Here is a 27694-nt window from a genome sequence, read left to right as displayed (position 1 = left end):
AATCATTCCTTTTTCTTTCATTAAACTATGTCATTGGGTTTATACTCTAAGCATCTCCTTACTTCCTAAGACATCAGATGGAAGGAAATAACTTCTTACTAAGTGTCAACAATTTAATCATGTATTAAGTCTTCAGCTGTGAGAGAAGCCTTGGGGAGGGAGCATCTGCGAGGACAGCAGGTGCTCTTGTTAGAAGGCAGCCCGGCCGGGCGAGTGGGCCACATTGGGGTTTTCCTAGATACGGAGTCATGTGAATAGAAACGTAATTGTAAGTGGACATGAGTTGTTACCCTGGATGATTCAGTAACATACAGCGCTTCTTGTAGTCTGCTCTGTTTTACTTGGTGTATTGTCTCCTCATGTTATTAAATGTACATTTTAAAAAAGCAACTTCTTTTAAAGTGTTCGTAGTTTCCTTTGTATCGTTATATCAAACTTTTAAAGTCTCTTGGATGTTTGAGTTGTTCCCAATTTATTGCCATTTTCAGCAGCACTTGACGAGCAGCTTGGTAGATGAATTTTTATGTAACTCTGTGATTATTCTGTTTTAGGATAAATTGCTAGAGGCTTTGGTAAACATTACCAAACTGCCCTTCTGAAAGCTAAACTAATGTATGTCAATTGTCAGTATTCTGTTAATGCTTTTTGCCAGTTTTTCTGTATTCGTCTCTAACATCTTGCTCTGCCAAACTTTTGGAAAGAATTCCACGTTCTCATTTCCCCAACCCAACTCTTTATAAGTAGATTCTAATTAATAAATGGGTACAATATTAAAGCTGTGTCCTCAGCTGGTAGTTCAGTGACTGAAATTTTCCCTGGGCCGTGCAGATGTGGGGATGATTGTGTAGGATAAACCAGCCCTGTGTATTTCTCATGGTGGTGGTGTATCACCATTAGTCAGATGGTGGCCAGAAGGGTTTTCCCTTTTTGGTGTGCCTGGTGCTGAAACACCAGTAGTTCTGCCCATTGGGACCCAGTGTACTTTTGTGACATTGCTGGTTAGAATAGTGTTAAGAGAAATAGGGAGACCCAGAACACAAAACTTTTCAATGTGTATTTAAATGGTGCTGGAAATGTTTTCTCCCTCCTTGTTTTGGTTTAAAGATTATATACATAGTGATATTGCATTGGTATTAAGCAGTGAGTTTGTTAGATTGACAGAATGGAAGGAAAATGTTTGTTTTCTCTAGAGAAGACTGATTTTGAGTTCAAGACACCTATAGGCTTCAACAATATGTGAACTGTGAGCTTCCAGATGTTCAAGCTGGTTTTAGAAAAGGCAGAGGAACCAGAGATCAAATTGCCAACATCTGCTGGATCATGGAAAAAGCAAGAGAGTTCCAGAAAAACATCTATTTCTGTTTTATTGACTATGCCAAAGTCTTTTGACTGTGTGGATGGCAGTAAACGGTGGAAAATTCTGAAAGAGATGGGAATACCAGACCACCTGACCTGCCTCTTGAGAAATCTGCATGCAGGTCAGGAAGCAACAGTTAGAACTGGACACGGAACAACAGACTGGTTCCAAAAGGAAAAGGAGTACGTCAAGGCTGTATATTGTCACCCTGCTTATTTAACTTATATGCAGAGTACATCATGGGAAACACTGGGCTGGATGAAGCACAAGCTGGAATCAAGATTGCCGGGAGAAATATCAATAACCTCAGATATGCAGCTGACACCACCCTTATGGCAGAAAGTGAAGAAAAACTAAAGAGCCTCTTGATGAAAGTGAAAAGAGGAGAGTCGAAAAGTTGGCTTAAAGCTCAACATTCAGAAAACTAAGATCATGGCATCTGATCCCATCACTTCGTGGCAAATAGATGGAGAAATAGTGGAAACAGTGGCAGACTTTTATTTTCTTGGGCTCCAAAATCACTGCAGTTGGTGACTGCAGCCATGAAATAAAAAGACACTTACTCCTCGAAAGAAAAGTTATGACCAACCTAGACAGCATATTCAAAAGCAGAGACCTTACTTTGTCAGCAAAGGTCCATCTAGTCAAGGCTATGATTTTTCCAGTAGTCATATATAGATGTGAGAGTTGGACTATAAAGAAAGCTGAATGCTGAAGAATTGATGCTTTTGAACTGTGGTGTTGGAGAAGACTCTTGAGAGTCCCTTGGACTGCAAGGAGATCCAACCAGTCAATCCTATGGGAGATCAGTCCTGAATATTCACTGGAAGGACTGATGAAGCTGAAACTCCAGTACTTTGGCCACCTGATGCGAAGAGCTGACTCACTGAGAAAGACCCTGATGCTGGGAAAGATTGAGGGCAGGAGGAGAAGGGGACGACCGAGGATGTTGGATGGCATCACCATCTCAATGGACATGAGTTTGAGTAAACTCTAGCAGTTGGTGATGGACAGGGACGCCTGGCGTGCTGCAGTCCATGGGGTCACAAAGAGTCGGACACAACTGAGCGACTGAACTGCTCTGAACTGATAGGTCAGGGAGAGTGAGAGAAAACATGATGTTTTTGTTAGGGGAAGCACACTAACTGAAACTGCCCACCCTGGCCAGGCACCATAGTAACCATTCAATGTGAGTTATTTTACAGCAGCAGGTCCTGGTAAGAAACATGGAACTAACAAGCCACCACTAACAGAAGGAGTTTGGGAAAGGTCAAAAAGAGATTCCACGTGTCCAACCACCTCCCAAAATCCTTCTCACTGACATACATCTCGGCTGAGCAGTGTGTGCCACCAGGAAGGACCCTGAGTCAGAAGGATTGTCCAGAGACAACCTGGAAACTATTCATGTCACCATAAAACCTGAGACTGCAAGCCATGCAGCAGAGCGGTTCTCCTGGGTTCCCTTACCTGCCTGCTCTCCGCCTGGGCGCCCCTTCCCAGTAAAATCTCTTGCTTTGTCAGCATTCGTGTCTCCTTGGACAGTTCATTTCCAAGTGTCAGACAAGAGTGCCCTTTCCAGCCCTGGAAGGGGTCCCCCTTCATGCAACATTTTTTAATTAGAAAGGATCCGAGTATACAAGTTCATTTTCTAGTGTAGAGTTTACTTCAGTAGCATTTGATCGGAACCTAAATTCCTTGAGGAATCAGAGGGACAGAGATCAGGATTGGCTGGATTCAGGTTACCAGAACTGAGGAAGGTTTGCGCCTGGTGTTGTCAGCTGGAAATATATACATCGTTGTATGTTTGAAATGGCCTTCTTGTCAGGCTAGATTCTTGTCCTCTTTGAGGAGAGGTGTTGGGGGGGGGTGGGAGGTGAGACCTGCCTTCTAGAGGTGGAGGGGTTCATCATACTACTCCCTCCTAAAACTTTCCACTAGTTGGCGGCCTAACTTGTTACTTTATGCATTCCAGTTTATTCAGCTTTTATGAAGCCCTGGTCACGGTCCAGGCAGTGAAGACACAGAGGTCTCCAGGGCCCCAGTCTAACAGAGACTGAAGGGAGTAATAAGTGTGTATTGGGTACTTAGCATGTACCCTTTGGAATGAAGCCCAGGCTCTCGGTACACACATGGATCCATGAAGCTGAGTTCATCCTCACTGGGCAGCAAAGTGGCAAAGTGGGAATGCAGTCTCAGACAGGAGCTCAGATAATGGCCACTGTATAGAGAGATTCAAGCATAAGGTAAACCAATTCTTATCTCACAGGGCTGTTTTGTGTGTTTTATGGCATAGATATGTACAGTACTTTAACCCTGTTATGGCACATAATATTAATAATAGATAATAATTAGATCGTACTGACCCCAAAGCCACTGGTAATAATTGCCACCAGTAATAATTGAGTTTAACTTACAAAGTCATTGTTCTTTCCACAGCAGCTTGTGTCTTTATGGAGACCATTGTCGAAGTCTAAGCTGTGACAGAGGCTGTCCCTGGTGATACAGGAGTGGTGAGGGGGTGGACTACTGAGCTGTTCTAGGAGAGTCAGGGCAGGCTTTCCCAAGGCGGTGATCCTGGGGCTGTCTTAGCAGTTAGCTGGTGGGAAAAGATAGAGAGGGACATTGCAGTGAGAAGGAAGTGTAAGAAGAAATATGTGAGAGAGCAGAAAGGCTTAGTGACCCAGTTATCAAGGGGGGATGATTGTCGGCAGAGTGGGGCGTGGAGTTAGAAAGGCTGGCCAGACTGTGCAAGGCATTGGAATGCCACAGGTTTGTCCTGAAGACAGTGGGGAAGCTGTGAATGGAGGTTTTTCAAAGTAAACTTTCTATTTTAGAATAGTTTCAGGTTTACAGAAGTTACCAGGACAATCCAGAGAGTTCCCACACACCCAGCACCCCTCCTGCTGTCTTAAGTTGGTATGGTACATTTCTTACAATTGATGAACCAATGTTAATACATTTTTATTACTTGAAGTCCATATATTTCCTGTTTTTACTTCCTTAGTTTTACTTTTTCTCTTCTCAGATCCCCTCCAAGATACCACGTTACATCTAATTGCCATGTCTCCTTAGATTCCTCTTGTCTGTGACGGTATCTTTTAAAAACTTTGTTGGAGTATATAGGCTTCTCCAAGCTCGGCTTCAACAGTATGTGAACCGAGAACTTCCAGATGTTCACGCTGCATCTAGAAAAGGCAAAGGAACCAGAGATCAAATTGCCAACATCCGTTGGATCATAGAAAAAATAAGAGAATTCCAGAAAAGCATCTGCTTCTGCTTCATTGACTACACTAAAGCCTTTGACTGTGTGGATCACAACAAACTGTGGAAAATTCTGAAAGAGATGGGAATACCAGACCACCTTACCTGCCTCCTGAGAAACCTGTATGCGGGTCAGGAAGCAAGTTAGAACATATGGAACAATGGACTGGGAAAGTAGTACATCAAGGCTGTATATTGTCACCCTGCTTATTTAACTTATAGCCTGAGTGAAGTGAGTCTCTCAGTCATGTCCAACTCTTTGTGACCTCATGTACTATACTGTCCATGGAATTCTCCAGGCCAGAATACTAGAATGGGTAGTCTTTCTCTTCTCCAGGGGATCTTCCCAACCCAGGGATCGAACCTAGGTCTCCCGCGTTGCAGGCAGATTCTTTACAAGCTGAGCTGTCAGGGAAGCCTGATACAGGCAGAGTACATCATGCGAAATGCTGGGTTGAATGAAGCACAAGCTGGAATCAAGATTGCAGGGAGAAGTACCAATAACCTCAGATATGCAGATGACAACACCCTTATGGCAGAAAGTGAAAAGGAAGTAAAGAGCCTCTTGATGAAAGTGAAAGAGGAGAGTGATAAAGCTGGCTTAAAGCTCAACATTCAATAAATGAAGATCATGCCATCTGGTCACATCACTTCATGGCAAACAGACGGGGAAACAGTGGAAACAGTGACAGACTTTATTTTCTTGGGCTTCCAAATCACTGCAGATGGTGACTGCAGCCATGAAATTAAAAGATGCTTGCTCCTTGGAAGAAAAGCTATGACCAACCTAGACAGCATATTGAAAAGCAGAGACATTACTTTGACAACAAAGGTCACTCTAGTTAAAGCTATGGTTTCTCCGGTAGTCGTGTATGGATGTGAGAGTGGGACCATAAAGAAAGCTGAGCACCGAAGAATTGATGCTTTTGAACTGTGGTGTTGGAGAAGACTCTTGGGAGTCCCTTGGACTCCAAGGAGATCCAACCAGTCCATCCTAAAGGAGATCAGTCCTGGGTGTTCATTGGAAGGACTGATGCTGAAGCTGAAACTCCAATACTTTGGCCACCTGATTCGAAGAGCTGACTCATTTGAAAAGACCCTGATGCTGGGAGGGATTGGGGGCAGGAGGAGAAGGTGATGACAGAGGATGAGATGGCTGGATGGCATCATTGACTTGATGGACATGAGTTTGGGTCAACTCTGGGAGTTGGTGATGGACAGGGAGGCCTGGCGTGCTGCGATTCATGGGGTCACGAAGAGTCGGACACGAATGAGCGACTGTACTGAATGGAACTGAACCGTCTGACTGCCTTCATCCCGTCGCTCCCCTCCCCCCAACCTTGTAATCCCAAATCTGATATCTTTTTCTGTGATAAATTTTTTTAATTGACCTGCAGCTCTATATTAGACAACATAGTGGGCTTCCCTTATGGCTCAGCTGGTAAAGAATCCGCCTGCAATGCAAGAGACCTGGGTTCAATCCCTGGGTTTGGAAGATCCCCTAGAGAAGGGAAAGGCTACCCACTCCAGTATTCTGGCCTGGACAGTACAGTCCATGGAGTTGCAAAGAGTCAGACATGACTGAGCGACTTTCACTTCACTTCACACAACATAGTGATTCAGTATTCTTATACATTTCAAAATGATCACCACAATAAGTCTATGTCACCATAGAAAGATACTACATAATTACTGATTGTATTCCCCGCACTGTACATTTCATACCTGTGACACATTTTGCAACTGGAAATTTGTACCTCTTATTCTCTATCATCTACTTCTTTCCTCCTCACCCCACCTCTTGCCACCACCTATTTGTTCTCTGAATCAAAACTCTATTCTGTTTGTTCATTTCTTTTTTTAGATTCCATATATAAGTGAAATCATACAGTGTTTGTCCTTCCATCCCTGACTTATTTCATTTAACATAATGCCCCCTATGTCCATCCATGTTTTTGCAACCAACAAGGTTTCTTTTTTATGGCTGACTAGTATTCCATTGCGTATATACACCACATCTTCTTTATGTGTTCATCTGTTGATGGGCACTTAGGTTACTTCCAGATCTTGATTATTGGCTGTTAAGTGAACATGTTGTTGTTCAGTCACTAAGTTGTGTCCAACTCTGTGACCCCATGGACTGCAGCACACCAGGCTACCCTGTCCTTCACTCTCTCCCAGAGCTTGCTCACACTCCTGTCCATTGAGTCAGTGATGTCATCCAACCATCCTCATCCTCGGCCTCCTTCTCCTCCTGCCTTCAGTCTTTCCAACCATCAGAGTCTTTTCCAGTGAGTCAGCTCTTTGCATCAGGTGGCCAAAGTATTGGAGCTTCAGCATCAGTCCTTCCATGAATATTCAGGGTTGATTTCCTTTAGGATTAAATGGTTTGATCTCCTTGCTGTTCACGAGATTCTCAGCAGTCTTCCCCAGCACCACAGTTCAAAAATTGTCAATTCTTCAGCGCTCAACCTTCTTAATGTCCAACTCTCACATCTGAACATGACTATTGGAAAAACCACAGCTTTGTCATATACACCTTTGTCAGCAAAGTAATACCTCTGCTTTTTAATACGCTGTCTAGGTTTGTCATAGCTTTCCTTCCAAGGAGCAAGTGTCTTTTAATCTCATGGCTGCAGTCCCCATCCACAGTGATTTTGGAGCCCAAGAAAATAAAATCTGTCACTGTTACCACTTTTTCCCTTTGTATTTGCCATGAAGTGATGGGACTGGATGCCATGATCTTAGTTTTTTGAATGTTGAATTTTAAGCCAGCTTTTCCACTCTGTTTCACCCTTATCACGAGGCTCTTTAGTTCCTCTTTGCTTTCTGCCATTAGGGTGGTATCATCTGAGGTGGTGATATTTCTCCCAGCAATCTTGATTCCAGCTTGTGAGGCATCCAGGTGGTCATTTCACATGATGTACTCTGCATATAAGTTAAATGAGCAGAGTGACAATATACAGCCTTGACCAGTACTCCTTTTCCAGTTTGGAACCAGTCTGGTATTCCATGTCCAGTTCTGACTGTTGCTTCTTGACCTGCACACAGGTTTCTCAGGAGGCAGATAAGGTGGTCTGATGTTCCCATCTCTTTTAAGAATTTTCCACAGTTTGTTCTGATCCACACAGTCAAAGGCTTTAGTGTAGTCAGTGAAGCAGTAGATGTTTTTCTGAAATTCTCTTGCTTTCTCTGTGATCCAGTGAATGTTGACAGTTTGGGTCTTATGCCTTTTCTAAACCCAGCTTATACATCTGGAAGTTCTCAGTTCATGTACTTCAAACGTAGCTTGAAGGATTTTGAGCATGACCTTGCTATCATGTGAAATGAGCACAATTGTGTGGTAGTTTGAACATTCTTTGGCATTGCCCTTCTTTGGGATTGCAGTGAAAACATACCTTTTCAAGTCTTGTGGCCACTGCTGAATTTTCCAAATTTGCTGACATATTGAGTGCAGTGAACGTAGAGGTGCTTATATCTTTTCTGATTAGTGTTTTTTTGTTTGCTTTGGATAAGTACCTGGAAGTGGAATTGCTGGATCATATAGTAGTTCTGTTTTTAATTTTTTGAGGAATTTCCATATTGTTCCATAGCAGCTGCACCAATTTACATTCCCAACAACAGTGCGTGAGTGTTTCCTTTTCTCCACATTTTCACCAAGAATTATTATCTCCACATTCTCACCAAGAATTATTATTTGTTGTCTTTTTGATAATAGCCTTGCTGGTGGATTCTTTACCAACTGAGCTATCAGAAAGATCCTCTGGAGAAGGGATAGGCTCCCCACTCCAGTATTCTTGGCTTCCCTTGCAGCTCAGCTGGTAAAGAAGCCACCTGCAATGTGGGAGATGTGGGTTCAATCGCTGGATTGGGAAGATCCCCTGGAGAAGGGAAAGGCACATACACACACCCCAAAAAACAGTAGGGCTTCCCTGATAGCTCAGTGGGTGAAGAATGCACCTGCAGTGCAGGAGAGCCTGCTTTGACTCCTGGGTTGGGAAGATCCACTGCAGAAGGGATAGGCTACCCATTCCAGTATTCTTGACTTCCCTTGTGGCTCAGCTGGCAAAGAATCTGCCTGCAATGCGGGAGACCTAGGTTTGATCCCTGTGTTGGGGAGATCCCCTGGAGAAGAGATAGGCTACCCACTCAGTATCCTGGCTTAGAGAATTCCATGGACTGTAGTATAGTCCATGGGGTCACAAAGAGTCAGACACGACTGCGTGACTTTCAGTTTGATAATAGCAATTCTAGTAGGTGTGAAGTGGTAATCTCACAGGTTTTGATTTACATTTCCCTTATGGCTAGTGAAGTTGAGCATCTTTTCATGTGCCTGTTGGCCATCTGTATGTTTTTCTTGGAAAAGTGTCTCTTCAGGTCCTCTGCCCAGTTTTGATTGGGTTGTTTGCTTTTTGGATTTGAGACCTGTTCATTTTTGCTTTTGTTTCACTTGTCTGAGGAGACATATAAAAATAATTACCAAGATCAGTTGATGTCACAGAGCTTACTGCCTATGTTTTCTTCTAGACTTTTTATGGTTTCAGGTCTTACATTTAAGTCTTTAAGCCATTTTGAATTTATTTTTGTGGATGATTTGAGAGAGTTGTCCAGTTTGATCCTTTTGCATATAGCTGTCCAATTTTTCCAACACTGTTTTTGAAGAGGCCGTCTTTCCCTGTTGCTTCTTCTTGCCTCCTTTGTTGTAGCTGTTGCTCATTTGCTGAGTCTTGTCCAACTCTTTGCAACTGCATGGTCTGCAGCATGCCAGGCTTCCCTGTCCTCAACTGTTTCCTGGAGTTTGCTCAGATTTATGTCCATTGAGTCAGTGATGCTATTTAATCATCTCATCCTCTGCTGCCCTCTTCTCCTTCTGCCTTCAATGTTTTCCAGCATCAGGGTCTTTTTCATTGAGTCAGCCCTTCGCATTAGATGGCCAAAGAATTGGAGCTTCAGCATCAGTCCTTCCAAATGAATATTCAGGGTTTATTTCCTTTAGGATTCACTAGTTTGATCCTTTGTGGTCCACGGGACTCTCAGGAGTCTTCTCCAGCACCACAATTTGAAGGCATTAATTCTCTGATGCTCAGCCTTCTTTATAGTCCAGCTCTCACATCTGTACGTGACTAGAAAAGCCATAGCTTTGATGGAACGCACCTTTGTCAGGACAGGATGTCTCTGCTTTTTAATACACTGTCTAGTTGACATAACTTTCTTTCCAAGGAGCAGACGTCTTTTAATTTCATGGCTGCAGTCACCATCTGCAGTAATTTTGAAGCCCAAGAAAGTAAAATCTATCCGTGCTTCCTTTTTTCCCCCTTGTTTACCATGAAATATATTATCTATGTTGTAGATTAATTGTCAAAAAGAAGTGCAGGTTCATTTCTAGGCTCTCTATTCCATTCCAGTGATCTGTGTGTGTGTGTTTGTGCCGTGCTCATGCTGCTTTGGTGACTGTAGCTTTATATCACACTCTGAAGTCTATAATAAGTCTTTAGTCTGTAAGTCTAAAGGAGCATGCACTTTCAGTTCTGTTCTTTCTGAACATTGTTTTGGCTATTCAGGGTCCTATGTTTTGATAGAAATTTTGGAATTTTTTTATACCATTGGTATTTTGATAGAGTTGCATTGAGTCTGAACATTGGCTTGAGTAGTATGATCCTTTTAACATTATTAATTTCTTCTAGTCCATGAGCATGGCATATCTTTCCTTCTGTTTATTATCATTTAGTTTTTTCATCATTGTCTTATAGTTTTCCATATACAGATCTTTTACCTCCTTAGATTTATTCTTAGATATTTTATTCATTTTGATGTGATGGTAACTGGGGTTTTCTTAATTTTTCTTACTTATAGTTGGTTGATAGTGTATAAAAATGCAACAGATTCAGTATATTAATTTTGTATCCTGCAACTTTTCCAACTTTATTGAAGAGTTCTTTTAGTTTTTTGGTGGCATCTTCAGGGTTTTCTGTGTATAGTATCATGTCATCTGCAAAAAGTGATAGTTTTACTTCTTTCTTTTCAGTGTGGATTCCTTTTATTTCTTTTAGTCTTATTGCTGTGGCTAGCACTTCTGAAACTATCTTGAATAAAAGTGGCAAGAGTGGGCCTCTTGTCTTGTTCCTCTTCTTAGAGAAAATGATTTCAGCTTTTCACTGTTGAGTATGATGTTAGCTATGTGCTTGTCATATGTGACCTTTATTATGGTGATGTATGGTTCCTCTGTACCCACTTTGTTGAGAGTTTTTGTCATAAATATATGTTGAAATTTGTAGCTTTGTCTGCATCTTTTGAGATGATGATTTTTTTATTCAGTTTGTTAATGGAGTGGTCTGCATTGATTGTTTTGCAGATAGTGAACCATCCTTGCCCACCTAGGATAAATCCCACTTGCTCATAGTTTATGATCCTTTTGGTTTATTGTTGAGCTTGGTTTGGTAATAGTTTGTTGAGGATTTTTGTGACAGTAATATTGGCCTGTAATTTTATTTTGTGTGTGTGTGTGATATCTTTGTTTGGTTTTGGCATCAGAATGATTCTGGCCTCACTGAGTTAAGTGTTCCTTCTTTTGCAATATTTTGAAAAAGATTGAGAAGGATAGGTGTTGACTCTTCTCTAAATGTTTCATAGAATTCACCTGTGAAGCTCTCTGGTCCTAGGCTTTGTTGAGAGTTTTTAAAATTACTTGTTCAGTTCCATTACTGGTAATTGGTGTGTTCATATTTTGTATTTCTTCCTGGTTCTGTCTTGGGAGATTGTACATTTCTAGGAGTTTGTCTGTGTTTTCTCTAAGTAGTCCATCTTATTGGCATATAATTGTTTGTGGTGGTCTCTTGTGATCCTTTGTATTTCTGTGGTGTCAGTTGTAACCTTTTCATTTCTGATTTTATTGATTTGAGCTCTCTTTTTTTCCTTGATGAGTCTGTCTAAAGGCCTATCAATTTTGTTTATCTTTTCAGAGTCAACAGTCAGTTTAGTTGATGTTTTCTATTGTTTTTTTTTTTTTTAAATTTTATTTACTTATTGATCTTTGTTCTTTTATACAGTGATAAGGTTCTCAAGGCAAGTATATTGGGGTGGTTTGCTGTTCCCTCCTCCAGTGGATCAGATTTTGTCAACTCTACACTATGACCCATTAGTCTTGGGTGGCCCTACACAGCATGGCTCACAGCTTCATTGAATTATGCAAGCCCCTTCACCATGACAAGGCAGTAATCCATGAAGGGGATATTACACTGAAAGATGAGTCCCCCCTGGTGTGTCTGAAGGTGTCCAGTATGCTACTGGGGAAGAGCAAAGAAGAACTACTAGTAGCCCCAGAAAGAATGAAGTGGCTGGACCAAAGTGGAAACAGTGCTCAGTTGTGGATATGTCTGGTGATGAAGGTGAAATCTAATGCTGCTGAAAACAGTGTTGCCTAGGAAGCTGGAGTGCTAGGCCCATGACTCTAGGTAAACTGGACATGGTCAAGCAGGAGATGGTAAGAAAAAATATCGACATCTTAGGAATCCGTGAACAAAAATGGGTGGGAATGGGCAAATTTCATTCAGATGACTATTAAATCTACTACTATGGGCAGGAATCCTATAGAAGAAATGGAGTAGCCCTTATAATCAACAGAAGAGTCTGAAAGGGAATACTCAGGTGCAACCTCAAAAACAACAGAATGATATTGGTTCATTTCCAAGGCAAGCCATTCAGTATCACAGTAATCCAAGTCTATACCCCAACCACTAATGCCGAAGAAGCTGAAGTTGATCAGTTTTATGAAGACTTCCTAGAACTTACACCAAAAAAAGATGTTCTGTTCATCATTGGGGATTGGAATGCAAAAGTAGGAAGTCAAGAGATACCTGGAGTAAAGTTTGTCCTTGGAGTACCAAATGAAGCAGGGCAAAGGTTCACTGAATTCTTCCAAGAGAATGTACTGGTCATAGCAAACACCTTTTTACAACAACACAAGAGATGACTTTACATATGGACATCACCAAATGGTCAATACAAAAATCAAATTGATTACATTCTTTGTGGCTGAAGATGGAGAAGCTCTATATAGTCAGCAAAAACTGGACCTGCAGCTGACTGTGGCTCAGATTAGCAGCTTTTCATAGCAAAATTCAGGCTTAAACTAAAGAAAACAGGGAAACCACTAGGCCAGCCAGGAATGACTTAAATGCCCTATGAATATGCATTGGAGGTAACGGATAGATTCAAGGGATTAGGACTTGTAAATAGTGTTCCTGAAGAACTATGGACAGAGGTCTGTAATATTGTATAGGAGGCAGTGAACAAAACCATCCCAAAGAAAAAAAGCAAAAAGGCAAAGTGGTTATCTGAGGAGGCATCACAAATAGCTAAAGAAGAGAAGCAGAAAGCAAGGGGGAAAGGGAAAGGTGTACACAACTAAGTGCAGACCCCAAAGAACAGCGTGGAGAGAGAGAAGGTCTTCAGTGAACAGTGCCTAAAACCCGAAGAGAACACAGAGTGGGAAAGACCAGAGAGCTCTGCAGGAAAACTGACGATATCAAGGGAGCGTTTTGCCCGAAGATGGGCACAATAAAGGACAGAAATGATAGAGACCTAGTAGATGCTGAAGAGATCAAGAAGAGATGGAAACTCTACATAGAAGAACTATTCAAAAAAGATCTTAATAAACTGGATTACTATGATGGTGCGAACAGTCACCCAGCACCAGACATTCTGGCGAGTGAAGTCAGGTGGGCCTTGGGAAGCACTGCTGTTCATAAAGCTAGTGGATGCTTTTAGGATGGCAGTGGAATTTTAGTAGAACTCTTCAAAACGCTAAAGAATGATGCCATCAAGGTGTTGCATTCAGCATGTCAGCACATCTGGAAGACGCAGCAGTGGCCACAGGACTGGAAAAGAGTAACGCTCCTCCCAGTTCCCGAGAAGGGTGGTGCTAAAGGATGAGCTCGTCATCGGACAGTCGCCCTTACCTCGCGTGCCAGGAAGGTCGTGCTTAAAGCCCTGCATGCTGCACTTCAGCATTACGTGAACCAAGAACTTCCAGATGTCAAAGCTGGGTTTAGAAAAGGAAGAGAAACCAGAGATCAAGTTGCAAACATTAGCTGGATCATAGAGAAGGCAGTGGAATTCCAGAAAAAAATCTACCTCTGTTTCATCGACTACCTCAAAATCTTTGACTGTGTGGATAATAATAAACTATGGAAAGCTAGCTGTTCAAGAGATGGGAATACCAGACCATCTTACCTGTCTCCTGAGAAACCCGTATGCGGGTCAAGAAACAACAGTTAGAGCCCTGTATGGAACGACTGATTGGTTCAGAATTGAGAAAGGAGTGTGACAGGGCTGTCTGCTGTCACCCTGTTTGTTAAATCTATATGATGCCATCATGAGAAATGCTGGGCTGGATGAGTTACAAGCTGGAATCAAGATAGGTGGGAGAAACATCAACAACTACAGATACGTGGATGATACCACTCTAATGGCAGAAAGTGAAGAGGAAGTAAAGAGCCTCTTGATGAGGGTGAAGGAGAGTGAAAGGGTTGGCTTAAATTAAAAAAACAAAACAAAACTAAGATCATGTCATCGAGCCCCTTTACTTCATGGTAAGTAGAGGGGGACAAGGTGGAAGTAGTGACAGATTTCCTCTTCTTGGTCTCCAAAATCACTGCGGATGGTGACTGCAGCCATGAAATCAGAAGATGTTTGCATCTTGGCAGGAAAGCTTTCAACAGTGTCTTGAAAAGCAGAGAAATTACTCTGCCAACAAAGGTCCTTATAGTCAAGACTGTGGTCTTCCCAGCTGGACTGTAAAGAAGGTAGAGCACCGAAGAGTTGATGCCTTCGAACTGTGGTGCTGGAGGAGGCTCCTGAAAGTCCCTTGGACAGCACGGAGATCAAACCAGTCTATCTTAAGGGAAATCAACCCTGAATACTCATTGGAAGGACTGATGCTGAAGCTGAAGTTCCAGTGTTTTCGTCACCTGATGAACAGCTGACTCACTGGGAAAGTCCCTGATGCTGGGGAAGATTGAGGGCAGAAGGAAAAGAGGATGTCAGTGGATGAAATGGCTGGATGACATCACTGATGCAATGGACATGAACTTGGGCAGACTTCGGGAGATAGTGAGGGACAGGGAGGCTTGGCGTGCTGTAGTCCATGGGTCGCAAAGAATCGGACAGGACTGGGCAACTGAACAACAACAGTAACATTTATGTTTGGCTTCGCTAGGTCTTCGTGCTGCATACAGGCTTTCTCTAGTTGGGGCTGTGCTGTGCTTAGTCGCTCAGTCATGTCCAGTTCTTTGCAACCAACCCCAGGGACTGTAGCCCACCAGGCTCCTCTGTCCATGAGGATTCTCCAGGCAAGAATACTGGAGTAGATTGCCGTGCTCTCCTCCAGGGGAATCTTCCCAACCCAGGGATCGAACCCGGGTCTCTGGCTTTGCAGGTGAAATCTTTACTGACTGAGCCACCAGGAGACCCCTTAGCTGGGGTAAACGAGGGCTGATCTTTGCTGCAGTATGTGAGCTGCCCACTGTGGTGACTTCTCTTTTTTGTGGAGTGTAGGCTCTAGGGGAACCTGGCTTCAGTAGCTGTGGCATGGGAGCTCAGTAGTTGTGGGGGTATGGGTTTTGTTGCATGTGGGATCTTCCCCAACCAGGGGTCAAATCCGTGAACCCTGAATTGTCAGCTGGATTGTTAACCACTGGACCACCAGGAAAGTCCTGTATCTATTTTTTCCAGATTATTTTCCTTTATAGTTTATTACCAGATAGTGGATATAATTCCCCAAATGAAAGTGAAAGTGTTAGTCACTCAGTCATGTCTGACTCTTTGTGACCCCATGGACTGAATCCCCCAGCCTCCTCTGTCTATGGAATTCTCTAGGCAAGAATACTGGAGTGGGTAGCCATTCTCTGCTCCAGTGGATCTTCCCGATCCAGGGATCGACCCAGGTCTCCTGCATAGCAGGCAGATTCTTTACTATCTGAGCCACCAGGGAAGCCCCATAATTCCCTGTGCTATACAGTAACTCATTGCTGCTTACCTATTTTATGTATAGTAGATTGTAGATTTTATCTGTTAGCTCCATGTTTCTAATTTATCCTCTCCCCTTTTCCCTTTTAGTATGTTTGTCTTCTATGTTTGTGAATCTGTTTTTGCTTTGTATATAGATTGATTTTTATTATTTTTTAGATTTCATATTTAAGTAATACCATAAAATGTTTTTTTCCTGAATTACTTCACTAAGTGTAACATTCTCTAGGTCTATCCATGTTGCCAGAAATGGCAATATTTGATTCTTTTTTTATGGGTGAGTAATATTCTATAGTGTGTGTTTATGTGTATACACATATGAAATGGATGCAGCACAAGCTGGAATCAAGATTGCCCGGAGAAATATCAATAACCTCAGATATGGAGCCACCCTTATGGCAGAAAGTGAAGAACTAAAGAGCCTCTTGATGAAAGTGAAAGAGGAGAGTGAAAAAGTTGGCTTAAAACTCAACATTCAGGAAACTAAGATCATGGCGTCCGGTCCCATCACTTCATGGCAAACACATGGAGAAACAGTGGAAACAGTATTCTTGGGCTTCAAAAATCACTGCAGATGGTGACTGCAGCCATGAAATTAAAAGACACTTGACTCCTTGGAAGAAAAGCTGTGGCCAACCTAGACAACGTATTAACAAGCAGAGACATTACTTTGCCGACAAAGGTCTGTCTAGTCAAAGCTATGGTTTTTCCAGCAGTCATGTATGGATGTGAGAGTTGGAACATAAACCTGAGTGCCAAAGAGTTGATGCTTTTGAACTGTGTATTGGAGAAGACTCTTGAGAGTCCCTTGGACTGCAAGGAGATCCAACCAGTCAATCCTATGGGAGATCAGTCCTGAATATTCATTGGAAGAACTAATGCTGAAGCTGAAGCTCCAGTACTTTGGCCACCTGATCTGAAGAGCTGACTCATTTGAAAAGACCCTGGTGCTGGGAAAGATTAAAGGCGGGAGGAGAAGGGGACGACAGAGGATGAGATGGTTGGATGGCATCACCAACTCCATGGACATGAGTTTGCGCAAGCTCTGCGAGATGGTGATGAAGAGGGAAGCCTGGTGTGCTGCAGTCTGTGGGGTTGCAAAGAGTCAGACACAACTGAGTGACTGAACTGAACTGATTTGTATACACATTGCATCTTCTTAAGGCGGTCATCTGTCCATGGGCACTTGGGTTGTTCTCATGTCTTGGCTATTATAAACAGTGCTGCTGTGAACATTGGGGTGCATGGGTCTTTTTGAATTTTCATCTTTTCTGGATTTATGTCCAGGAGTGGCATTGCTGGATCATCTGGTAGCTCTTTTTTTGGTTTTTTGTTTTTTTGGTTGTACCACATAGCATGCGGGATCCTAGTTCCCTGACCCTTGCGACTTGCGTTGGAAGCATGGAGTTTTAACCAGTGGAATGCCAGGGAAGTCCTATTTTTTGCTTTTTAAGGAGCCTCCATGCTGTTTTTCAGAGCAGCTGCAGGAAGTGTAGGAAGAGTCTCTTTTCTTCACACCCTCATCAATGTTTATCATTTGTAGACTTTTTGATTATGGCCATTCTTAGTGGTTTGAGTTGATACCTTGTTGTACTTTTGATTTGCATTTCTCTAATAATTAGCAGTGTTAAGCATCTTTTCATTTGCCTCTTGACCTTTTGTATGTCTGCTTTGCAAAAATGTCTGTTTAGATCTTCTGCCCATTTTTTGAGTGGGTTCTTTGTTTATTTGATGTTGAATTGTGTGAACTGTTTGTGTGTTTTGGATATTAACACTTTGTTGATCATATCATTTACAAATATTTTCTTCCTTTCCGTAGGTTGTCTTTTTGTTTCACTGATGGTGTTCTTTGCTGTGCAGAAGCTTTTAGGTTTAATTAAGTTTCATTTGTTTATTTTTGCTTTTATTTCTTTTGCCTTAGGAGACTGATATAAGAAAATATTGGCATGAATTTATGTCAGAGAATTTTTTGCCTATGTTCGCTTCTAGGAGTTTTATGGTGTCGTGTCTTATATTTAGGTCTTTCAATCATTTTGAGTTTATTTTTTGTAGTACAGTGTTGTTATAGTCACCATGCTGTTCGTTACATCCCCATGGTTTATTCATTCTAGCACTGAAAATTTGCACCTTTTGATCTTCCCCTCATGATATCACCCCTTTCTGCCCTCCACCCCTGGTAAGCACTGCTGTTTTCTGTGTCTGAGCTTTTCCAGATTCCACATCAGTGAGCTCATGTGGTGTTTGTCTCTGCCGTGTTTTCCTTAAGTACTGCCCTCGGGATCCACCCAGATCGTCCTGGATGGCAGCGTTTCATTTTCATAGTTGAATAGTATTCCTGTGTGTCCATTCTCTTATCCACGGATGCCCACTGAGGTTGTTGCCGGCATTGGCTGCTGCTTCTAGTGCTGCTGTGAGCGCTGGGTGTGTGCATCTTTCTGATCTAGTGCTCTCCTTTTTCTTCAGACAAGTGGGATTGCTGGATCATGTGATAGCTTTAGTTTTAAGTTTTGAGGAACCTCCATACCAATTTACATTGCCACTGACAGTGTGCCTTTTTTCCACCTTCTTACCAACGCTTGTTGTGTCTTGTCTGTTTTCATAATAGCCATTCTAACAGGTGCCAAGTAACACCTCATAGCGTGTCCCTGATGATTAATAATGTTGAGCTTTCTTTTTTAAATGTATGTATTGGCCACCTATATATCTTCTTTGGAAAGTTGTCTAATTGAATCTTTGGCTCATTTTTAAATTGGATTTTTTTTTTTTTTTTGCTGTGAAGTTGTATGAGTTCTTTTTTATTTTGTATATTAGTCACTTATCAGATATATGGTTTGCAAGTATTTTCTCCCCAAATTTGCAAGTATTTTCTCTTGATTCAGTGGTTTTCAATAGGTTGCCTTTTCATTTTGCTGATAAATGCTTTTGCTTTTATTTTGATGTAGTCCCACTTATTTATTTTTACTTTTGTGCTTTTGGTTTTGGGCTAACATTGTTATACATGTCTTTGTGTTTGCTCTTTTGTTGCTTACTCATTTCTGTGATTCCCACTTGTGTTTCTTTAAGCATTCCATATGTGTTTATAATTCTGTGTTTGTTAATTGCAGTATTTGAAGTCCAGTGTCTGCAAACTGTTGCATACAGTGTTTTGTTGAGTATTTGTCCTCTTTGAGTATATTTTTATCATGGCAGTCTGAGAGGCTAATCCTCAAGGAAAGTTAGCTTAAAATTGTTTTCCTCCTGCTGGTCAAGGAGAGTAAACAAGAAATAGGTTGTAGGTTTTTCAAGTTGTTTGTTTGTTGCCCATGTTTTTAGGCACTATGTGCCTCCCTGTGATTACACGAGGAAACTGAGTGAGATGGCGTTTCCTGAAACTTAGTGAGGCTTTGCTTGCCTTTATTCCGTTGCAGTGGCTTCCCCATGAAAGGTCTAAATTCTTTAATTCTGGAAACATACTTAGCTTTCTTTTTTAAGTAATCTGTGCAGGTTTTCCAGTTTTTAGGAAATGAGCAACATAAGAGATATGAAATTGCAATCATGAAATAATTCTCTAAGTTTTAAATGAATTCTCTTTTCTTTTGTAAAAGAGAATTTAATCGTGTATTACTTGAATGCATTCTTATGAAGGGAATCCAAACAATAAGAAAGCATGTGGAGCAAAAAGCACAAATTTCATTTTTTCCTCTCAATCCAGTGCCCCCACTTCTTTTCTGGGATTTATCCACTGTTTAAATTTACGAGGTGGTTTTTCTTATCTCTGGTTTGATATTTTTGCATTTTAATTCATTTACTCATTAAAAAAATACTTAGGCTAGAAACAAGTTTTCTCACTTTTAAAATAATGGCTTTATTAAGATATTCACAAAATGTACAATTTAGTTGTTTAAAATGTACAAATCCGTGGTTTTCGGGGTGTTCACAGGATTGTGCAACCGTCTCTACTCAGTTTTAGACCATTCTTGCTGCCCTGTGAAGAGACGCTCTGCCCAATAACAGTTGCTCCACCCCACCCCCACTAGCAACCACTCACTCACTTTCTGTCTATAGAATTGCCTCCTCTGGACATTTCATATAGATGGAATTGTATACTATGTCTTTTTTTGTGACAGACTACTTTCACTTTTAATATGATTTCAGGTTGAATCTATACTGAACATGGATCAATACTTCATTCTTGGTTATGGCAGTATAGTAGTCCATCATATACATAGACTAAATTTTGCTTATTCATTCATCAGTTGATGTACATTTGGATGGTTTCCACCTTTTGGCTGTTATGAATAGTGCTGTGAAAGTTTGTATACAAGTTTTTGTGTGGCTACACACTGGTTACCCACTCCAGTATTCTTGCCTGGAGAGTTCCACGGACAGACAACCCTGGCGGGCTACAGTCTGTGGATGGCGTCACAAAGAGTTGAACATGACTGAGCAACGGACACTTCCACTTTTCACTTTCACGTTTTCCTTTCTCTGGGCTGTACACCTAGGAATGGAATTGCTGAGTTACAGTGACTCTGTTCAGGCTTTTGAAGAACCACTCAACTCCTTTCTTTTCTGTGCTTGGTCCCTTTGGATATCTATACTGTGATTCAGCTAGTTCCTGTGGATGGACTTTGAAGATTTTGCCACATCATAGCACTGTAAACAGTGCTGTAATGACCATCCATGTTAGAATTCTTCAGAGAAACGGAAGCAGTGGTGTGTGGGTGAGTGTTTAGACATTATTTTATGGTATTGACTTCTGTGATCGTGGATGCCCAGCACATGTGAACTTTGTAGGGCAGGTCCTGCAGGAGGAAGCTGAGGCTCAGTGTTGAGGCAGAGAAATCTCAAGTTTTCCCCATAAGGCCTTTCAGTGATTAGACAAAACACACCCACAGGATGGAGGGTTTCTTCCTTACTTAATGTCAGCTCATATAGCCAAAGCTATAGCACCTAGATTAACGCTGGATTCCATGCCTGGTGTTATAACCAGCCCAGTTGACATCTGTGTTAAGAAATCTCTAGGCAGGTACTTAAAAGCTTTGAAAAATATGCTGGTGTTTTCTATTCTTATTCTTTCTTTTTCTTTTTCTTTAAATGCTGGTTAGGACCCAATCAGTAAATTGGCCCAACTTGCACTTTGAAAAGCATTGCTACTGATACATGTATTATATCTAGAAATGGGTTGCTGGGTTGCAGAGTATCTATGCTTCATACATTGCCAGCTTTCCCTGAAGCAGTTGTACCGATGTACATTCCCACTGGCAGTGTGAATTCCCTTGATGGCAACTGATAATTTTAGTTTCCTTGTCTTTCTTCAGCTTCCCTCCAGGTAGGGAAGGTTTTTAACACTTGGTAATCAACTTTAAATGAGGAGAATGTTGTGAATCACTGTGTTGTACAACTATAACTTATAAAAATCTTGTACATCAATGACACTTCAATAAAAGCTCTACTACACAAAAGAGAGCAGCTGCAGAGTTATTAACACCTTCAGCAGATATCAGTGTCTGTCCAGAAATGAATGGCACTGATTGCATACAGTGAAATGGACTGGTATTTGGCGTCTTGTATTTGTGAGTATCAGGGCATGTGTAGTTTCATGTAGCCACCCCTGCAGCTGGGATACAGAACAGTTCCATCTCCTCAAAACATTACCTCACACAACTCTTAGCCTTCCTTCCATTCCTTCCCTACCTTTATAGTTTTCACCTATCCCAGAATGTCACGTAAATGGAATTATACAGTATGTAAGCTTTTGAGGTATGGCCGCGTTGCTGCTCTATCAGTAGTTCATGTATTTTGAATGCTAGGTAGTATTGCTCTGTGTTTAACCTTTCCAGCTTGTTTAACCTTTTACTCTTTGAAGGACATTTGGGTTTCTTCCCCAGTTTTTGACAGTTGTGAATTGTAAGTCATTGTGTGCAGGTTTTATTGTGAATATATATTAATTCTCCCTGGAGAAGGGAATGGCAACCCACTTCAGTATTCTTGCCTGGAGAATCCCATGGACAGAGGAGCCTGGCAGGCTACAGTCCATAGGATCACACAGATTCAGACACGACTGAAGCAACTTAACATGCATGCATGTATGTTAACTCTGTAGGGTATATAGTCAGATAGAATTGTTGAGTCACTCGTTAAATACGGTTGTATCTGATTAAAGCTGCAGAACTTTTCTTGAGTGATTTTATCATTTTGCACCGATCCCAGCACTGTCAGAAAGCTTCAGTTGCTCCTTATTCTTATCAGTACTTGGTATTATCTATCTCTTTTATTTTAGAAGTTCTAATAGTTATACACTGGTTTCTCATCGTGGCTTTAGTTTGTGTTTCCCCAGTGGCTAATGATGTTGGTTTTCATGTGCTTATGTGCCATCTTTGGTGAAACAGTTGTTAAATCTTTTGCCCATTTTTAAAGTTGGGTTATTTTCTTACTGTCGTGTTTTAAATGTCTTTCTATGATCTGGGTACAAGTCCTTGTCCGGTGCCGTGCTTCGCAGATGTTCTCTCACAGTCTGAGTTTTTATTAAGCTCAGTTTGTTGTTTTTAACTTTTATGGATTGTGCTTTTGGTGTTACATCTAAGAATGCTTTCCTTAATCAAGTTCATGAAGATTTTCTCATGTTTTTTCCTAAAAGATTTGTATCTTTAGGTTTTACCTTTATATTTAAAAGGGCTTCCCTGGTGGCTCAGAGGGTAAAGTGTCTGCCTGCAATGCAAGAGACCGGGGTTCGATCCCTAAGTCAGGAAGATCCCCTGGAGAAGGCAATGGCAACCCACTCCAGTACTCTTGCCTGGAGAATCGCATGGATGGAGGAGCCTGGTGGGGAACAGTCCACAGGGTCGCACAGAGTCAGTTTATATTTGAGATCCATTTTGAATTGAATTTCTGTAAGGTATGAGGTATAGGTCGAGTTTCACTTCTTTTGCATATAGAGATCCATTAAAAAAAAAAAACAAACTTCTTGGTCACACCACACACCATGTGGGATCTTAGTTCCTGATCTAGGATCAAACCCGCGCCCTCTGCAGTGGAAGCGCAGTCTTGACCTCTGGACCACCAGGGAAGTCCTTCGGATTATTAAAGTACCCTTTGTTGAAAAGGATACCCTTTCTCCATTGAGTTGCTTTTGCATCTTTGTTTCAAATCAGTTGACCATATTTATATGGGCTTATTTCTGGTCTGCCATCTGGTCCATTGATCTGTGTGCCTTATTTACCAGTACCATACTGCCTTGATTACTGTACTTTGATACAGTGAGTCTTAAAGCAGAGTGGTGTAAGTTATCCAGCTTCAACCTGGCTGTTGTGGCCTCATTTGCCTTTATGCTGTCCATTTGTCTGTGTCAGTATGAACTCATAGATCATTATTACTTCATGATTTATGGATTATAATTTTATTGTGATCATTTATTTTGCTCAGATTATTGCAGATTCGATCCGTGGTAGATAGATTCCATCATTCTTTGAGCGCTCTGCTAGCGCTTGGGATTCCCCGGTGACTCAGCAGTAAAGGATTGTCCTGCAGTGCGGGAGATGCAGGAGACACAGGTGGGATCCCTGGGTGGGGAAGCGGAAGGAATGACAACACACTCCAGTATCCTTGTGAGGAGAATCCCGCGGACAGAGGAGCCTGGCAGGCTAAGATCCATGGGATTGCAAGAGTCATACACTGAAGTGACTGAGCGTGCATGCTACCTCCTGGCATAACAGAATATTCCAGTTTCTCCTATACTTTTCCTGTCCTAGCCCTCCGAGGCCTGGAGTCAGCCGTTCTCCTCTGGAGATCTCGTTTCCTCTCTTGTAGAGTGGCAGGTAGAGACGGAGGTCGGACAGCTAGATGTGCTCATTTTCTTACCGGGTTGTCGTTGTGTCCAGAGTCTGGAGGTGGGCATACCGGGACCAGTCATGTATTTGTGCGTGCACACCTGTGTACGTCTGTGGACACTAAAACCGGTTGGTTCTTAACGCTAAGCACCAGTTTCTGTCTAGCACCTCAGAATCCTTTCTCACCTCCTCTTCTGTGTCTGTAATGCTTTCACTCAGCAGGATTCTTCTGAGATTCGTTCATACCGTGTGCCTGAATAGTTCTTTCCTTTTTATTGCTGAGGTTTATTCCTTTAAATGGATATACTGCAATTTTAGGAAGTTTGCTGGGCTTTCCCCCAAAGTGATAGTACCATTTCACACTTCTGCCAGCAGCTTAGGAGAGTTCTGATTTCTCTATATTATGGCCCAACTGTGGGCATTGTCAGTCTTCTTAACTTTATACTTTGTGGTAGGTATGTTGTGACGTCTCAGGTGGTTTTGTCTTTCTCTAATGACTGTTGGTGTTTAATGCCTTTCCATGTGTTTGCTATCCATTTCTTTGGTATTTATTCAAATGTTTTGCCCATTTCTTGACAGTTGAGGTTTTTCTTATCGTTCAGTCTTGAGAGAGTTCTTTATATATTCTGGATACAAGTTTCTATCAGATATGTGGTTTATAATTATTTTCTCTTAGTCTTTGGCTTGGCTTTTATCCCTTTAGTAGTATTTGAAAATAAGTTGTTACCTTTGATGAATCCAATTTATAAACTTTTTTCTTTTATGGATTGTGCTTTTGGATGTTTATCTAATAAAGATCTCTCTAAACCTAAAATCAAAAATATTTTTTACAAGTTTTATAATTGGGGGTTTATATTTAGTCTTGAACAAATTTTTGTATATGGGGTAAGACTAGATCTATTAATTTTTCTAAGTATGAATATCCATTTGTTCAGGCATTATTTGTTTAAAAGATTATTTTTCTCCATTGAATTTTACCTTTGCACCTTTGTGGAAAATCTGTTGATCCTATATGAGGGGTTCTGTCTTGGGGCTCCATTCTATTCCATTTCTTTCTCTATGTGCCAATACCACACTGTCTTGATTACTGAATCTTCATAATTAGTTCAGTTCAGACTGTATATGTTTTCCAGCTTTGCTTTTTTTAAAAGTAGTTGTGGCTATTTTAGGTTCTCTACATTCCTGCAGGAATTTTAGGATGTTTGTCAATTTCTACAAAAAAGTATACTGGGATTTTGATGGGATTGTGTTGAATCTATACAGTACTTTGGGGAGAGTGCTATCTTAATAATATTTGAGTTTTTTGATCCATATACATGATATATCTTTTTATTTACTTAGATCTTTAGTTTTAGTTTCTCTCAGATATTTAGCAGTTTTCAGTGTTTGTCTTCACTCGCGTCCAAACCTTTGTGGTCCCCTGGACTGTAGCCCATCAGGCTCTTTTGTCCATGGATTTCTCCAGGCAAGTGTTGCCATTCCTTTCTCCAGAGGATCTTCCCCACCCAGGAATCAAACCCGAGTCTCCTGCTTTACAGGAAGATTCTTTACCATCTGAGTCACAAGGAAAGTCCAAAGTGAAAGTGAAGTCGCTCAGTCATGTCCGACTCTTGCAACCCCATGGACTGTAACCTGCCAGGCTTCTCTGTCCAGGGGATTTTCCAGGCAAGAATACTAGAGTGCGTTGCCATTTCCTTCTCCAGGGGATCTTCCCGACCCAGGGATCAAAACCTGGTCTTCTGCACTGCAGGCAGGGAAGCCCATGTCTATCACATCTATCAACTAAATGGGGATATTCCTTGATTTTGATTTTTGATTACACACATATATAGAAATTGAGTTGAAACAACTTGTTTCCTGCAACTTTGCCGAAACTCATTCAGTCTAACAACTTTTTGTAGGTACAGTAGATTTTCTACACAGGTGATCATGTCATCTATGAATAAAAACAGTTTTAATTCTGCTTTCTCAATGTGGATTCTTTGATTTCTGTTTTGACTTTGGATTTTTACTTGAAATACCGAAAGCCTGTAATCCATGTCTGGTTCATCCTCACACGAGTCTTTGTTGACTTTATTTTTACTTTTAGATTTTGTGTAGCCTTAACATTGTTCTAAAAGTCAGAACCATATTTAAAAACCATATAAAAAAGTGACTTAAAAGCAGTCACTCCCATCTTTTATCATACTCCAGTGTCCCTGTTCATTACACCCTGTTCCTACCCAGCAGGTAAATTCCACCTTTAATCTTGCCTTGTTCATAGTCTTGCCTTCCTACCATTCCATCAGTTTTCTTTAAAGTAGCTGCCACACAGATTTTAGCAAAAGTGCAGAAATTCATTAAAATCTAGAATACGTTGTTATACAAATTTATATAAAAGATAAGATCAAAAGATCTGGCAACTTCATAAAAGCAGGAATTCTTAAACAGGACTTGATAAATTTTATAAAAGTATGTTTATATTGGTGTGTGTGTTTAAGTTGAATTTTTTTTTCTGGAAGTAGATTGCAAAACTTTCATCATGTTTCAGAGGAATTTATTTAAAGAAAAAAAGATAAAGTAAGAGAATGTCTTTAGAATGAATGAGTTTGGATCTAAATCAGTCTAAAGACTGATTAGTGAGCCTCTTGTCTCTTGAGTCTTTTGTACCGTCTGAAGATAACATCTTAATTGTCTCTATTGTAATTTTTGACTGTTGTTTGTGGTCAGTCCAGTTGTACATGTCATTTGTATACCTTTTGACCTACTGTTTTGTATCACAGATTTTTAAGAATTTGAATGCACTTCACACATTTCCTTTCAATTTAAATCTTTTTAAATGGTTGGTTATTCTTTCTAAAAGGCTTCCCTGGTGGCTCAGTCAGTAAAGAACCTGCCTGCAGTGCTGGAGACCTGACTTTAAACCCTGGGTTGGGAAGGTCCCGTTTAGGAGAGCATGGCAACCCACTCAAATATTCTTGCCTGAAGAATCCCCATGGACAGAAGAGCCTGGTGGGCTACAGTCCATGGGGTCGCAAAGAGTCGGACACTGAGCCACTAAACACATACATAATGTTCTTTCTTAAAGTTGTTAAAAGAATTTTTGAATTCCTGCTGTCAAATCACTAAAATAACCAGTACCCTAATGGCAGTGAAGGGTAAGGTTATTCAAAGCGCACGTGAAAAATTCATAGTTTGAAAAGAATCCTTGAACAGCTTGCCACATGCAGCTTCTCATGCTGCATCAGCTTCCGTTCTCTGTGTCCCCGTCTGGATGCAGAGCATCTTAGTTGGTGGTGACTAACCCTCAGGCGCTGCAGCCGTCTGCCTCCCAGCGGCTGAGTGACCTGTTTGTTTCCTTACCTCACAAATGAGAATAGCAGTCACACCTGCCTCATATGTGCCTGTTACATAAATAAAAGTTTAGGTAGAAAAAGACTTGGAAGCAGAAATGTTTCAGCAAACTTCAGGACTCCCCCTGCACCCACCCATGTTAAATGCGCGGGTTCCATTGGGGCTGATTTCAGTAGACTGGGTGATGTCATCATCTTCTGAGGTTTAAAACAGACCAGAGTGGTGGTGGTAGTTGTCACTAGTTATGTCTGCTAAATTTTTAATAAGAATTTTATTTTTTTATTTCTCTCAAGCCAAACTAGCAAAACGCAGTCAAGAACGAGACAATCTTGGAATGCTGGTCTGGTCACCTAATCAGAATCTGTCAGAAGCAAAATGTAAGTTTTAAAGTACTTTTATCTTCCATCTTTCTTATTTACTCCAAACTTTTAGAGTTACCTTTGTAGCTAAAAGTCTCTAGATATATTACATTTATTTTACATTTTTTAAGTAAGTAATTTGAAGAATCTGAAAATATGTTCTTTGTTGTATCCTGTCATATAATGATTTAAAGATTCTTAAAGTATGGTTTCATAATTTACTTTATATGTAAAATGCGGAAGTAGCTAGTATTCTGAAATAACTAGGAGGAAAGGTTCAGAGTGGAAAGAAAATGATAATTCAGGGTAAAACTCCTTCAGCTGGGAATTTATAGATCTATAAAGACGAAGAGTTGAACAGATTCCTTAGTGGAAGGATTACAGAAGGCACACATGTTTACTGAAAACAGATTTCATGATGTACGATTCGGCCTGGTCAGAGGCAGAGCTTGGCTCTTTTGTGTTTACATTTTGGGAGCATGAATATTCTGAGCTACTTTGGGGTTTCTTTTAAGGGGTGCGGATCCTAGAGTGAGGTTAATTGTATTTCC

General features: G+C 41.1%; 1 protein-coding gene across 1 annotated transcript in view; it reads left to right on the top strand.

Moving 5' to 3' along the window:
* RCOR1 (REST corepressor 1) overlaps positions 1-27694 on the top strand; it is a 127074-nt gene that overhangs the window by 53998 nt on the left and 45382 nt on the right. The window contains exon 3 of the mRNA XM_040256888.1: positions 27078-27161. Coding sequence (XP_040112822.1) covers positions 27078-27161 — 84 coding nt within the window. The remainder of the gene's footprint in view (positions 1-27077; positions 27162-27694) is intronic.

Source organism: Oryx dammah, unplaced genomic scaffold (genome assembly GCF_014754425.2).
Source record: "Oryx dammah isolate SB20612 unplaced genomic scaffold, SCBI_Odam_1.1 HiC_scaffold_16, whole genome shotgun sequence".
In the NCBI taxonomy this organism is placed as follows: Eukaryota; Metazoa; Chordata; class Mammalia; order Artiodactyla; family Bovidae; genus Oryx; species Oryx dammah.
The sequence above is the reverse complement of the archived record's forward strand: the minus strand, read 5'-3'. Positions and strand labels throughout refer to the sequence as shown.